This window comes from Dipodomys merriami, unplaced genomic scaffold (assembly GCF_024711535.1).
Source record: "Dipodomys merriami isolate MVZ:Mamm:240054 unplaced genomic scaffold, mDipMer1.0.p SCAF_6, whole genome shotgun sequence".
Lineage (NCBI taxonomy): Eukaryota > Metazoa > Chordata > Mammalia > Rodentia > Heteromyidae > Dipodomys > Dipodomys merriami.
The window spans coordinates 62,954,441-62,970,420 of NW_027206179.1; the positions used below are offsets into that span (position 1 = coordinate 62,954,441).

The 15,980-nt window shown below is 42.2% G+C and overlaps 1 protein-coding gene across 3 annotated transcripts in view; it reads right to left on the reverse strand.

Moving 5' to 3' along the window:
• The window catches only part of B3glct (beta 3-glucosyltransferase), a 108,569-nt gene that overhangs the window by 88,996 nt on the left and 3,593 nt on the right, over nt 1-15,980 (reverse strand). For all 3 annotated transcript variants that reach the window (XM_070003016.1, XM_070003017.1, XM_070003018.1), the window contains exon 2: nt 3,924-3,973. In XM_070003016.1, the coding sequence (XP_069859117.1) occupies nt 3,924-3,973 (50 nt within the window). The remainder of the gene's footprint in view (nt 1-3,923; nt 3,974-15,980) is intronic.

The following is a 15,980-nucleotide window of genomic DNA, read 5'->3' on the forward strand; positions in this document are numbered from 1 at the left end:
GAGTAATCTCATCTTTGAGAAAGAAAATGAGACTAAATGAAGAAATGGATAGAACATTTCAAACTGTGTCTTCACTTCCCTGGTGACTAGGCTTGGCTCTTTCTGAGAGAAACAACACATGGTCTGTTTTATTGTCTCTGCTGACAAGCTTCTTACACAGACTATCAATATTAATCAAAATGCTCGTGGGTAAGGTTGTTTAAATCAAATGAATTACTGTGCAGGTAGGATAAAGATCTGTTGTGAATGCAGCTACCCCACAGAGAGCTTTGCCCATAGGAAAAGACACAGCTAAGTCACACATCACATGGGTTTTGCTTGTTTTTATACTAGTACTGGGGCTTGAACTTAAGACCTTTCACTCTCACTTAAGCTTTTAAACTCAAGGCTGGTACTCTGACACTCAAGCCACACTTCCATTCTCAGTTTTTGGCTGTTATTTGGTGATGAGAGTGTGACAGACTTTCTGCTCAGGCAGGCTTCAAACCTCAATTTCTCTGTTCTCAGCCTCCTGAGAAGCTACAATTACAGGCATGAATTACCAACATTCATTTTTTAAGCAAAGAAAGAGATTTGAATACTTGCAATATACATGTCTAATGCTTAGTGTGCAAGTTCGTCACACACACAAAAAAAAGAACAGAACACCCTCAGAAAAATCTGATGTGAAATCTCAGACAAGAAGCAGAATTCCATCTTCTCTTCCTGTCACTACCACCCTTCTCAATTCAAAATACATTGATCCAGATGTATTTTCATCTGTGCACTCAGTTGTGAACTAGTTCTGCATTCTTATTTCTGTCCCTGGTACTTATTAGCTCAGGTCTTGATTTCTCCTGTATAAAATAGAGATAACAGAGCCAGGTGCTGATGGCTCATGCCTATAATCCTAGCTACTCAAGAGGCTTTGACCTGAGGATTGTGGTTCAAGGTACCAGGGGAAGGAAAGTCCGTGAGACTCTCCAATAAACTACTCAAAGAAGCTGGCAGTGTTGCTGTGGCTCGAGTGGTAGAGCACTAGCCTTAAGCAAAAAGAAGCTCAGATGTCAGAGCTCAGGCCCTGAGTTCAAGCTCAGGATCAGCAAAAAATATAAAGAGAGAGAGAGAGAGAAAGACAGACAGACAGACAGACACAGAAGAACAAAGCTGGGCACAGGTGGCTCATACCTGTAATCTTAGCTACACAGCAGGCTGCGAAAGCTCATACTATAATTCCTAAATTCAATAAGCAAAATTTGCATTCTGTTAATAACCCTTAGGCAGCATCTTAAATTCATCATCAGTAATCCTCAGCCTTGCCAAACACGCTCAATGATGTAATAATAGAATAGTACAAGGTGAATATGTAAGTAATCAAAAAATTTAAACTTCATCTTTTAGTATCCTGTGACCTTGGTAAAAATCACTTAACATTTCCAAGGCTAAGTTTTCTCTGTCATAACTGGGAATATCCCCTTTGCTTAAGCAACACTGAGAAGATGAAATTAAACGAGATCCACAAAAATGCTTTATTAACCATAATCTTAAAATCAAAAGAAATTGTTATTATCATTTCCTCTGTGGAAGGATCTCATAATATAGTCAGAGCAGATAACACTGTTTGTAAAAGAAACGTTCTATTAATAAATGAGTCTTGACAGCATCAGTGGCTCATGCCCATATTCCCAGCTGCTCAAGGATGAGAGCTGAAGGCTGAGGTTTGAGGTTAACATAGGCAGAAAAGTTTACATGATCCTATCTTGAAAAGAAAGGGCCTTAACAGGGATGCAGATATGATTCCAGTGGTAGAACACCTGCCAAGCAAGCTTTAGGCCCTGAGTTCAAGCTCCAGTACTGACAAAAAAGAAAAGAATTGGCCTTGTTTGGAATAAGAGATACAAATGGGAGAGGGCAGGTCAAATGGAGAGGGTAAAAGAAAGGGAATACAATCAAAGTCCTTTATGTCCATGTGTAAAAATGGAACAATAGCACTTGCTGAGATTGGTTTGGGAAGGAAGGAGAGGAAGAGTGATAGAGGGGGTGAGTCTGATCAAGATTCTTTGTATGCATATACAGACATGTCAAAATGAAACCCCCTCAGTACAATTAATTGATGCTAATTGGAAAATGTACAAAAAAAAAGAAACACTGTTGCACTATTTATAGAACTCAATGGAGCCTTGGTTAATATGAGAAGAGCAAGTCATATTTTGGAATACTTTTTCTCTCTCTCCCATGCTACACTGATCCCATGCAAAGCCCAAATAGTTTAAACTAAAAAAAAAAAAAAAAGGACATGTTTAGTTCATGGACATAATGATGAAAAGCTCTGAGATTTGAAATCACATTGCCTGACTCCTCCTGCCTCCCAGGCCTGGTTTCTGGCTTGAGCAGAAGAAGAATCTGGCAGTATGGCCAGCACCAGAGTCTCCCACCTGGTCCCCAGCATGCCTTCGCGTCGCCCAGCTACAAGGTCACAGAAACTGGGCCCTTGAGGCTCCTCTGACCTAGAAAATCCTTTCACAGGTAGGGAAAACCAAGCTGAGAGCCACATAGGGTAAGACTGGAGAAAACCGTGACCTCTGCATGTGGTGGAGAAAACCGTGACCTCTGCATGTGGTGGCTAGTCTTGCTTGTCAACTTGTTTGGACTGAGGAAGTACCTAGGAGAATGGTAAACCACAAGTGGGTCAAAGAGCACTTCCACACAGAAGACTAACTAGAAGAAGAAAACCTGCCATCCATGTGGGCTGCACCCCACAGGCGGGAAAAAGGGAAAGCCTGAGAGCACAGGCCTCAACCCCTCTCTTTCCCTTTCTCTCTTTTTCCTTCCCTCTCTGTCCCTCTCCCTGTCCTTGTCCTTCTACCTCTATCTCTTCTTCTCCCTCCTCCCATGGTCCCCTCTTTCTCTCCCTCTCCCTCCTCCCACAGTCCTCTTTCTCTCTGTGTCTCTATTTCTGTTTCTTTCCTCCCTTCCCCCCACCCCATCCCTCCCTGTATCTCTGTCTCTCTCCCTTCTCCCCCTCTCCTCTCCCTCTCTCTATAACTCTCCCTATCCCTCCCTCTCCTCCCTTCTCTTCTTCTCTTTCTTTTCTTCTCTCTGTTCTTCTCTCTTTCCCTTCCTCCCCTCCAACTCCTTCACCCTTCTTCTGTGTTTCTCCTCTCTGTCTGTCCCACTTCCTTTCCCTCCCTTTTTTCCCTCTCCCTCTGCCTTTCCTCTCCCTCTATCTGCCACTCCTTCCTGGCAACCATGATGTGAACAGCTCTGCTGGGCCAACACCTTCCAGCCATGATGGGCTGAAGCCTCAGAAACTGTCACCCAAAATAAAGTTTTCTCCCTTAAGTTGTTTATATCAAGTGCTTTGTCACAGTGACCAAAAAAAAAATCTGACTAGCACACCAAGAAGTATTTCTAAAATGTCTACCTCCATAACAAAACATTTTTTATCTTAAAATGACTATGACACCCTCATGGATCTACTTTAACTATTAAAGATATTTTTAAAGTTAACTATATAGGTTTCTGATAGGGATTCCAAATCTATGTTGACCAATATGGTGTTAATTCATATAAACAACAGAAAAAATACACATTAACTTATTATTTTGTTGTTATTATTCTGGTACTACTAGTACTAAGGCTTGAACTTAGGGCCTGGGTGCTGTCCCTGGGTTTGTATGTTCAAGTCTAGTGCTCTACCACTTGAACCACACCTCTACTTCTGTCTTTTTTGTAGTTAAATGGAGATGAGTCTCTTAGACTTTCATGTTTGGGCTGGCTTTGAACCACAATCCTTAGATTTCAGCCTCAACAGCAGCTAGCATTATGGGCATGAACCACCAGCACCTAGCCCCACATTAACTACTGAAAGATGAAACCTTCAAGAGTCTCTCAAAAATAAAGGAATTCAAAGAGAGGACAGATGACAACATTAGAATTAGTACCTGAGACCGCTGGACCTCTTTCTTCGTATCTTCAGATACCAAAGCAAAAGCTAGAAAGGGGGTGAAAAAAGGAACATTTTAATATTAACAATTTGGGTCCACTCTCACATTTAACAGTTTTGCTTATAATGAGAAAAAAATGAACAGAACACATTTGCTCCCTTTTAAGCAACTGCATTGCTACAAACTAGTATTACTGCTTTTCTTCATCTCTGACTTTCAGATTATTCCGCAATGCAAAGTCACCACGCTTGGGCTCCCAATCAAAAATAATTCTATACCAAAGGGGGGGAAAAAGTCTATGTATACCATTTGTGCTGCAGATATAATCCACAAAGCAAAGACAAATGCAAAGTATTTCACTGAATCCTTGATTTGAATTCCTGAGAATGAAAAAAAAAAAAAAACCAAGCACAAATTCCCACCATCAGCATCACTACCAAAGCCTGGAGTACAACAGAGCTACATTTGGAACAAGCTTGCTCTTAGGAACTATGGAATCTAACGTGTAATGCCAATGCTGTGGATCCTGAGTAGAGAATTTACAGAACTCTACTAAAGTGTCTGGGCAGGAGAGCCAGCGGAATTAAAATCATTCCCCATTCCCAGTGATTTAAGGTTTTGAGTCTGAACCTCAAATAAGCATCTCCCTGGAGATACATTTAGCCTAGCCATTAAAAAATAATAACAGTAACAATATGAGAGTAACAACACTTGGAAAACATAAAGCCAAATGAAAAGCCAAACAGTCAAAAGGTTAACAAACAAAACAATACTTTAAGCACATTTCTCCTAAAGAAATGCTTAGAGAGCATTTGCAACGGGTTGGCCTCCTCCAATTAGCATGCCCAGGAGGAAAGGGCTAAGCCTTGGAGCAGGAACACACTGAAAGGCCTGGAGAGGAGATACTGGAGGGTAACCATAGACCACAAGGAGGATTCTAGCAGGGCTCCTAAGAGACAAAGGAGACCCCTCTCAAAAGCAGAAACTTCACTTCCTTCTACCTCATCCTTCCCCAGCCCACCCACAGCCCCAGATATCCACTGCCTCAAGTCCTCCATTAACATCTGCTCAAAGGAAGTAATCTAAAACATATTCACACTGAAAAGCAAATGACTAACATGGTTTAATTGTTTCCATTTCCAAAATGACATTTCAAATGGCAGGACAAAATTGAAATGCAAGTCATAGGAAGTCTGGGTGGAATTTAGATGGTAGATGAGCCATCCCAGAGACAGACTCATCTAAATTAGCAAATTCCCAAGTCTAGAATGGCTTATTCCCCACAAGATGCTTTCCATCCCATCAGAGCATCTATTACCACCTGACATAATGTGGTTATTTGTCTATTATTTACATATTAATGAACTATAAGCTACACAAGACCAGGAATATAGCTTTACTGACTGCTGGCCCCAAGAACAAAGTACACAGAATGAGTTCACTAATACCGAAGATCACATATAGTCTCTCCTCTTTTGGTTTTGAAAGATATCAGTGCATTGCTTATCATAAGCCAGCAGCTAATACTATTTGCCAATGTAACGATCTAAAGTAGGAATTACAAGCAAAGCCCACAAATCCTGCTTGTTGAAATCAAGACACACTGGGCTAGCATTAGCTTTTTTCACTCATGGCTGGTGCTCTATCACTTGAGCCTCCAGTTTCCCAAATGTGTTCTGAAGACAAAGAGTATGTTATAACACTCATAATCTTAAAATAACAAATCATTTTCAGGATTCCTACCAACTAACTCTAGGCTTCATGAAATTAAAGGAGTACGAATAAATGAAGAAAGTGAAAAAAAAGAGGAAGCAAGTAAGAAATGGAGGTCACCTTCAACAATTCTAAGATTCATTCGGTAGTGATTTGTTTGATCATAACTACCAAAGTGTATGTGTAAGTCTTAATACCTTTGAATTCTTCTTAGTTTTGATTTTCATACAGTGGGAAGAGATATGTCATTGCACTCTTTTAAAATTTCTGTGGTCTTAAGCAAAGGAGTATATTTATATAAAGGAGTATATTTATATAAATATATATGCATGTATGTACTTCCATGTGATTTTCATTCTAGCTGTTCCTACCAAATTGATAGTTTCATGTCCACATGTACTGACCTATATTTGCATGCACATAGATAAAAAACTTAATTTTTCTTGGACATTAAAAGAAAAGCAAGCACACAAGCTTGCTTTTGTGCATAGCTATGGATTATGCACAAATCAATAGCTATAGGCTAGTAAAAGAGGAAGAGATGGCAAAGGTCGCAGAAAAGAAGACAACACTCTAGAACTCAAGGTTTACTGTTTGATTTCATGCTAATCTCCAGATTTAGCAGAGATTCTTGAAAACCTGGACTTTATACCTTTAATGTACAGTTGGAGAAACAATCCAAGGTAAATCACAATTTTATGTACCAAACTGCTGTTTAAAAGTAATTCTCTCCTTTCTTTTTTCCAACATGAATTCTGGCAACTTGAGACAGAGAGTACTATTTAAAGTGCAAATAAGGGCAGGCAATAGAAATCAGACCTTTTCCTTGATAACTTTAAATAATTCAAGCCAGTGAATATGTTAGCCATACCTAGATAGAAAGATAAATCAAGGTTTTACAACTAACCTGGGACTAGGATTTATTGACTAGCCTAAACCCCAGGGCACAAGAAAACTGGAAGAATTAATTGCAGTGCATTTAAGTAACACTAATCAACTACCTTCTCTGGTTCCTGGGAGGTGGCAAAGAACCCCAGTCACCATGCAGGGAACATAACTGTGCCTTGGGATTCAGGATTCAATTTTCGTTTCTGTTCTCTTGATTTGTCCTCCCAAAGTCTTCCTATAACTCCTGTTACAGACACCAAGCAAAATCTAGAAGATCACCATCAAGATCCCCTACTTTGAGGGACACTGTGGGAAGAAATGAAATGGTGCCCAAACCTGGGGCCCCTTGGCATCGCTGGCCATGCTAATCAATGACAATAATGATGATGTCTGTCAGTACCCAGCATAAAATCCAGGAGAGAAGAATCAAACCTGGCACAGTGGCTCTGCCACTCTGGCCAAAGTTCCCATAGCCATATTCTGGAGCTCAGATTCTCACCAGGATGCTTAGAAGACCTTTTGTTCTCACACTCTGTGGGAGAAAACCTTGGGGCCTCACTTTCTTTCCTATGACCTACTTACAAAACATGCTTCAGTTTCCCAGCACAGCTGTGGCCTCCAAAGGCTGCCCCTCCCTGGAGCTTTCCAGGTTTAATTCCAGGTTCACAGGATGGGGGCCTTAAGCTCCAGGATGCACAGCCCAAGGCCAATTTGTCTGCTTCTTATTACAGACTTTGATGGTAATCCACAGTGGCTGAGGGAAGGGAATCCAAGGCATGCCGCCCAGCAACAGGAAATGGAGACACAGCTGCCTTTCCTTCACGCTCTGGAGACGAGTCCACCGATCCCTGAACCTGCAGACTCGTAGCAAGCAACTCTATCCACCATCATGGGGAATTACTGCTAAGGCAAAGGATGGAAGGTCCTGTCAATCACATGAGGGCCAACACAGAAGCAGTCCACAGCGTATGGCAATCACCTAGCAGGTATCATGTTTAGACAGGGTGAGGTGGTGTATGCTAAGTGCTGTATGAATCAACAGTTACTGGTATCATTATACATCCTATTTTTATTTGTTCAACAGACAGGAGTCACTCTGTCTGCTGTGAACCATAGGTTAAAGTTATGTTGAATGCAAGGTGCTAGTGGCTCATACCTATAATCATAGCTACACAGGAGGCTGAAATCTGAAAATCCCAGTTCAAAGCTAGCACAAGCAGGAAAGTCTATGAAACTCCAATTAAGCACCAAAACAAAAAGCCAGAAATAAAGCAGTGGCTCAAATGGTACAGTGCTAGCTTTGAGTAAAAAAAGCTCAGGCACAATAACTAGACTCTGAGTTCAAGCCGCAGGGCTAGCACAAAAAAAAATACCTTTAAGCAGTTATATGAAGAGGTTTTAATTCAACAAGTCAGTTTATAAGTACTTATAAACCTTTCCATGGTTCTCCTCCATCTTTCCCACCCCCATCTATATCCTTATTACCAAGTTCCATTTTCACTTATGTACATTAAATGTAATGACTGTATTCACCTGTCCTTTCCTCTCTCCATTCATCTGCCCTCTCTTCCTCGTAAGCTAACCCTGACAAAGTAGGTTTCAGCTTCCTGGTATTCATTTTGTTAAGAGTTATCATTGGAATCCTCCCCCAAATATCCCAGAGTTTAGTCTACTTGTTTGTATATATGTGCATACAACCCAGTAGATACTTTCATATATGTTTATGACTTAGATCTAACGTCCAACAATGACAGAAAATGTGCTGTTTGTCTCTCTGAGCTTGAGTTACTTCACTTAGCATATATTTTTCTGGGTCTATCCATTTCCCTGCAAATGATATAATATCAGTCTTCCTGATAGTCAAATTCCAAGGAGGGAGTGAATGCCACTACAGACTGATTTCTGGAGAAGCTAAGGAGCAGGACATAAACATGGACATAAACATGGCAGCTAGGAGATGCAGGCAGGAGGCAAAGGTAGGTCTGGGCCCTAGCTGAGGTGTAATAGGGGCTGGAGCAGTAGGCCTGGAGGATGGGAACAGAAGGTGCAGCCTTCCTGGCAGAGAGTATATGTGTGTAGGAGGGAAGGGACTAGAGGGGCAGTGAGGGAGAAATCTGGAGGTGATTCCAGCTTTTACAGAGTTTGCTTGGCTAGGCAGCCATGGATAAGCTACAGAGTAAGGGCCATAAGCAGACGAGGAGGAAGCTCAGGACATTCACATGGAAACCTCCCATAACAGCATCCTCCAAGGATGGAGGACTAGAGTGAACAACAGACTGTACAGTAAGAGGCCCCCAACACCAAGTCCTGTGGCTCACACCTGTAATCCTAGCTACTCAGGAGGCTCAGATCTAAGGAGCATGGCTTGGCTAGCCTGAGCAGAAAAGTCACTGAGACTCTATCTACAATTAATCGAGAAAAAGGTTGAAGTGATCAGAATGCCAGCCTTGAACCTTTATACACTGTGTGTGAGTGTGTGTGTGTGTGTGTATTACACACACACACACACACACACACACACACACGACTTGATCTCCACACCCAGGCCACATAGGCCAAGGAACAGGGCAGGGTTCCCCAAACATATCAGAGACCGAACTATAAAGGAAACAAAATAGAAAGGCCTGGCAGAGAAAGAATGTACTTGTTTAAGGAATTTTTAAGTTCTTTTTTTTTTTTTTTTTTTTGGGTCCGGTCCTGGGGCTTGAAATCTGGGCCTGGGCGCTGTCCCTCAGCTCTTCAGCTCAAGGCTAGCACTCTACCACTTGAGCCACAGCGCCACTTCCAGCTTTTTTCTTTTTGCTTATGTGGTGCTGAGGAATCGAACCCAGGGCCTCGAGCATGCAAGGCAAACGCTCTACCACTGAGCCACCTTCCCAGCCCCTTTAAGGAGTTCTTTCAAGGAGCTTTGTCCTTAGTGCTACACAGGTCAGGAGAAAGATCTGAGTCACCAACCCTGCTTGATTATCACAATTATCATAAAAGGTCAAAGCACAGCACCTATACTGGTCAGTATATTCTATGGGGCAGAGGGTATATATAAGTAATTAGGACAGAAAATACAAATTAACCATATGTATTTAGAAAGAAAAAGATTATTTGCTTCTTTGATTCATACCTCATTTAAACAAATTACTCAGGATATATAAACCAGAAAATTCCAACTCAAGTGGAGTTGGACCTCACCCTCATTAAGTATATCCTATATCCTGACTTACAGTGAGAAAAATCTCTGGTTGCAGTCTACTACCCAAAACCCTGAACAGGAGAACAGAGCAAATATTCAAACACAAGGAAATTAGTTCTTGGTTCCCGCAATCAGACTACTAAATGTTAACCACCAGGCTTGCTTCTTAAACATACAATGTGCACAGAACTATTGGCCATTTTAGCTATTACAAGATGCTGATATTTTTAGTAACCCACTTCCATCAGTACTATACAATCCATGGCATTTGTTGTTGGTGTTGTTTGGTGGGTTTATTTGGGACTAGGAGTGTTAAGACAAAGTCTTATGAGTTCCAGGCTGGCCTGGAACTATTTGGCACAGACTGGCATCAGACTTCCAATCCAACCTCTGCCTCCTGAGTGCTGTGACTACAGGTGTGTCACCATACATGGCCACAATCTACGACATTCAGAGCCTTTAGGAATGTCCTTGTATATGGTCAAACACCTGTTTGCAGCTATCTACTGCTTTAATTTTTTTAACCCATACCCATAAATAGGATCCTTTTAGTAGGATTTGAAAATCTACAAATGACGTTAGAACCAGAGAAAGACTTTAGTCTGAATTTTGGAGTGCCAGTTCCTTTCCTGAATAGATAAGACACCTGACTGATGAGTATCGGGTTCATTCCTGTGCTTTGCTCTCTCCACAACAAGTCCTTACTTCATTTTAAAGGCAAAGTAACCACAAGTCATCTTTATATTCTCTTGATGTTCAGAACAACTAGGATTCGCTATGGCTTGCTTCCTAGTTCCTCATAATCTTAATGAGGGGGGAGGAGTGTCGGAGACAGTGGTGGGTGCAGGAAACAGCAGTGGGTACAGGAGACAGACATAATTGAGAACTACAGTTTCAGATCTGCAGCCCCCAAGTGACTTAGCAGGTCTTCTGATTGGCCAGTTGTCCCACGCTTCATTTGCATAGCAGCAACTAAATCAGAGCAAAGCCTTGGGTATAAAAATCCCTAGAGCCAGAGGGAGAGCCAACCAGAGAAAGATCACACAATGGACTGGGAGAGCAGCTGAGCAGCAGAAGCCTTGACTGCAATACTGCTCTAAATAAACTTGCTTGCATCCTCTACTGTTCTGGACTTCACTCATTGAATTGCTGAGACAAGAATCCAAGACTACAGTGGCAGCCGTTGACTGTAGAGCTCCAACACTGTTAGGTGTTGTCTGCTGCTATAACATTGTTGTCTGCTTCAGGGCTACAACCCCAGAGGTCACTGCCAACTGCAGAGCCAGAAAAATATAACACAATGGTCTCTGTCCACTTCAAGCCACAGCAACAGCAAAAGACAATTCTGAATTACTTGGACTTTCTTAGCCTCCAAACCCTCTTTTCTTCAACCCAGCCTCAGATATTTTATTACAGTACACATACAGATAAATACACCAGCAATCTACATTTTAACAAGCCTGCTACCATCTGACACACATGAGGACTGAGAGCTACACAGGAACTTAAGGGGGAAAGATGGAGTTGTTGTCACAAGCTCTGTCCATTTCACTTTTTTCACTTCACCTCACAAACACCCTCAAGATTCGGAGAAGATAAATTCAACACGATGCATGAAAAGCCTTGAGCTTCTTACAGGAAGCAATAAACGTAGGCTAAAATATATCACCTGTGCAGTTTCATAACATATTCTATTAGGAGTGACGATAAGTCATATCACTAGGAGAAAATAGCACAGCCATACTTGAGATATGTGCAAATCTTATTTGATGAGAATTTTACTCTTTAAAAAAAAAAAACCAAAACCTGCAGCTTCCTTTCATACAGCTAAAGACTACTGTCTCCAACTCTTAACAAATCGCTATGACATATAATTTTCAATAGATGCTGAAGTATATTTATTTTGTCACTGAAGGCTCCATTCTTTTCAAAATTAAACTACTGAGATTCCCACTGATACAAGGACTCCCCAAGTTCTCCCCAGCTGGACCTCTCCCCTGAGCTGCAGAACTGGCAGGCACCTAACAACCCACACACATCCCGGCCAACTTGTCCAGAACCTATCAGCTTCACGTTCTTCTAAAATTACAGAACAATTCAGAAAAATGACTGGAGAACCAGGAGCAATGGCTACTGAGATCTGAGGATCCTGGTTCAAAATCAGGCCAGGCAGAGAAAGCTGAGAAACTCTTATCTTCAGTTAACCAAAAAAAAAAAAAAAAAAAAAAAAAACAGCCAGAAGTAGGTGAGGCTCAAGTGGTAGAGTGCCAGCCTTGAGTTTAAAAAAAAAAAGCGCTAAACTAGAGCACAAAGTCCTGAGTTCAAGCCCTAGTAATAGCACCAAAAAAAAAAAAAAAGAAAGAAAAAGAAAAGAAGAAATGACTGGGTATTTTAGTGCCACAGAACTGTACACCTACCAATTATTATACATGATAAATTTTAGTTCTTTGTCACACACACACACACACACACACACACACACACACACACACACACACACACACACACACACACACACACACACACACACACACACACACACACACACACACACACACACACACACACACACACACACCTGCATGTCAATACTGAGGCTTGAACTCAGGCCCTAGGCACTGTCCTTCAGCTTTACTCACTCAAGGCTAGTGTGCTCTACCACTTGAGACACAGTTCTACTTCTGGCTTTTTAGTGTTTCACTAGAGATAAGAAACTCAGACTTTTCCTGCCTGGGCTGGCTTCAAACTATGATCCTCAGCCTCCAGAGTAGTTAGTTAGGTTAGACATGTTTAACCATAGCAATTTTTTAAATCTGGTTTTCTTCTTAAAGGCCCATCAGAAAACAGTACTACTCTCTACCCATCAGCTTCTGGAGGAGACCAGTGACAACCTTGCCCCACCCACCATGGGCTCAGCCCACTGAGCCCATCAATCATGAGTCTACAACTACTTCACTGAGCAGTTACCTCGTGGTTCCCCACAACCCCAGCACCCTTCGCCCCCACCCAACCCCGATACCAGGTGCACAGAAGTCATGGCATGTATGGCCCCAAGACAGCCCTCAAAATGACCCAAATCCCTGGAAGAGAAAGGGGGAAGGGTGACATTGTCCCAAAAGTCACCTGACTAATATAACTCCAACTCTTCTGTACATCACCTTTAGAAAAGCAATAAAAAATGTGTGTATATACACATATTTTTTTTAATGTCCAATTCTTCCCCAAGGCTCACATGGTCCTACCTCCCCCTGGCCCCTACCTATTTCACCAGCCCCTCCGTGCAACTTGCCTTCCTCTTGACTTTGTCACCAGGTTCTGTCCCTTGCTAAGATGTTCCCTTTCTCCCTCCACATACTTGACTGCTGCCTCTCCTTTACATCTGAGCCACAATGCCACTTCTTCTAGGAAGTCTTAATGAAGTCCAGGGCAGGACCCTGGTCACACCACCCAGGAACAAAATATCTACAGACACTGACTGCAGCTGTTTCCTGGGGTGTATGACCATTCCATGGTGAACCATGCCCCAGGTGAGACAAAAGCCAAGCAACTTCCTGTGATTTCTTAACGCATCCTTAACTTCTTTCACTGAACTATAATTAAGCTAGGTGCTGGCAGCGCATTCCTGTGATTGTAGCTACTGGGGAAACTGAGATCTGAGGATCACAATTCAAACCCAGTGGAAGCAAGCAAGCATCTGAGAGACTCTCATTTGCAATGAATTGCCAAAAAGTCAGAAGTAAAGGTGTGGCTCAAGTGGTAGAACACTAGTCTTGAGTGAAAAAGCTAAGCAACATCACCCAGAACCTGAGTTCAGGACCCAGTACACACACACACACACACACACACACACACACACACACACACACACACACACACACACACACACACACACACACACACACACACACAGTACACACACACACACACACACACACACACACACACACACACACACACACACACACACACACACACTGTAGATACTTTCTGGTGTCCCCTACTCCACAGGGATGGAGCCAGATGGGTCTTCCACTATCCTGATGCTTAACACATATTACTCAATAATTACTTGTGAATCAATGAAAAAAACTTCGGGTAGTTTTCTTTCTTTCCCCTCCATGGTACTGGAGTAGATGGAACATGGCACTTGCTAGGAAGGTGCTCTTTTCCTTTCAATACTCTTTTTAGCCAGCAATGTCTAGCAATTCAAACAAGTCTGTACACTGAATGGCTTAGTGAATAAAACTGAAACCATGGTTGTAAGGGGGAGATTCTCAATCAGTATTAGACTCTCAGGAACCTTATTAGGTACTATTAGGTACACTATTAGGTACCTTAATCACAGAAAAGATGGAGTTAGCTAAGGGGACTTAAGCAGATTGGTGTGTGTGCGTGCACGTGTGTGTGTGTGTGTGTGTGTGTGTACTGGACGTGTGTGTGTGTGTGTGTGTGTGTGTGTGTGTGTGTGTGTGTGTACTGGTACTTGAACTCCGGGCCTGAGAACTGTCCCTTAGATTTGTTTACTCAAGGTGAGGGCTCTTCCACTTGAGCTACAGCACCACTTCTGGTTTTCTGGTGGTTAATTGGAGATAAGAGTTTCATAGACTTTCCTGACTTTGCCAGCTAACCTTGATCCTCAGATCTCAGCCTCCTGAGTAGCTAGGATTACAGGCATGAGCCACTAGTCCTGCCATGTCTATTATTTCTATAAATAACCACCTACTCTACCACTTGAACCACACTTTTCTCTTTTTGGCTGCCTTCAATCTCCAGATCTTAGCCTCCTGAGTAATTAGTTACAAACATGAGCCACTGGCATCCAACCATGAATATTTTCTTAAGCAGAAATCTGCACAACACCAAAGATGGTAGCTGTCAAGAAGAAGAAGAAGAAGAAATGGCCTCTAACACTCCAAATAAGGCCAGCTATGAGGACTTGCTCCAGGACTGAGCCTGTAGATTTGCCTCTGAAGAAATTAACAAAAGGGTAGGAACAACTCTCCCACTCCATTCCACTCCTAGCATGACTATGGGCTCCAGGAAAGATTACTAAGATCAAGTTCATGACCAAGAGGGTTATGCCAACTTGGGGATCTTCCATAACAATCTATCTAGAAGATTAAAATCAGTACCAGTAATATCTGTGCATTCCTTAAGAAATAAAGAAATGGTTTTGGGGTGTGTATGTGTGTACCTCTCTGTGTACTGGTATCAGGACTTGAACTCAGGGCATGGTTGTTATCCCTTAGTTTTTTCACTCAAGGCTGACACTCTACCACTTGGGCCACAGATCCACTTCAGGGTTTTTTGGTGGTTAACTGGAGTTAAGAGTCCTACGGAATTTCCTGTTCAGGCTGGTTTTGAACCTTGATACTTAGATCTCAACCTCCTAAGTAGCTAAGTGGCACATGGGTAAATGGAAGGTTTTTAAAAATCAGAAACAAGCCAGGTGCTGATGGTTCACACCTGTAATTCTACCTATTCAGAAGGCTGAGATCTGAGGATCACAGTTCAAAGCCAGCCCAGGAGACTCTTATCTCCAATTAACCAGCAGAAAAACGGAAGTGGCACTGTGGCTCAAGAGGTAGAGCGCTCGCTTTGAACTGAAGAGCTCAGGGACAGTGCCCAGGCCCAGAGTTCAAGCCCCATGACTAACAAAACAAACCAAAAATAATGAAAAACAACCTGGAATCAGGTCTGATTCTCACTGTCATATAATTTTTGACTCACTGAAACGTGAGGAACTGAGCAAGATTTGGCTCAGAACAAAACTCATCCCTAATTTTGGCAGGTATTTAGAAATACAATCTTGGCTCATGCAGAGAGGAGACAGGGGTGTGAAAGATAAATGCTAAGACCTATCTTTTTACCACTGATTCAAATCAGCTTCTTCATAGAGGTATCAATTAGGATTAAGGTAGGCTTCATATAATCCCATGGGATACAGGGCTGGAAATGGATGATAGACAGGGTGACCATGATGCTCCATATGCCCCTAGCTTCTTCTATCTTCCCACTCTATTAGTATTAATATTGTTCTTACTATTGTTGGCTTCCATCCTCAAGGTCATATCATGGTCAGAGTAGAGCCTCCACTATGCCAGCCATCCCACTCACATACTAGGTAATGAGAAAGAGGATGAAATAAGACAAAAAGGCCAGCAATTCCAGCTGCATCTGCAACTCTTAATGAGTCTTCCCAGGAGCCCTACCCAGTATCTCTTCAGATCTCTCACTGCCAGGACAACTGAGAAATGCTTCATATT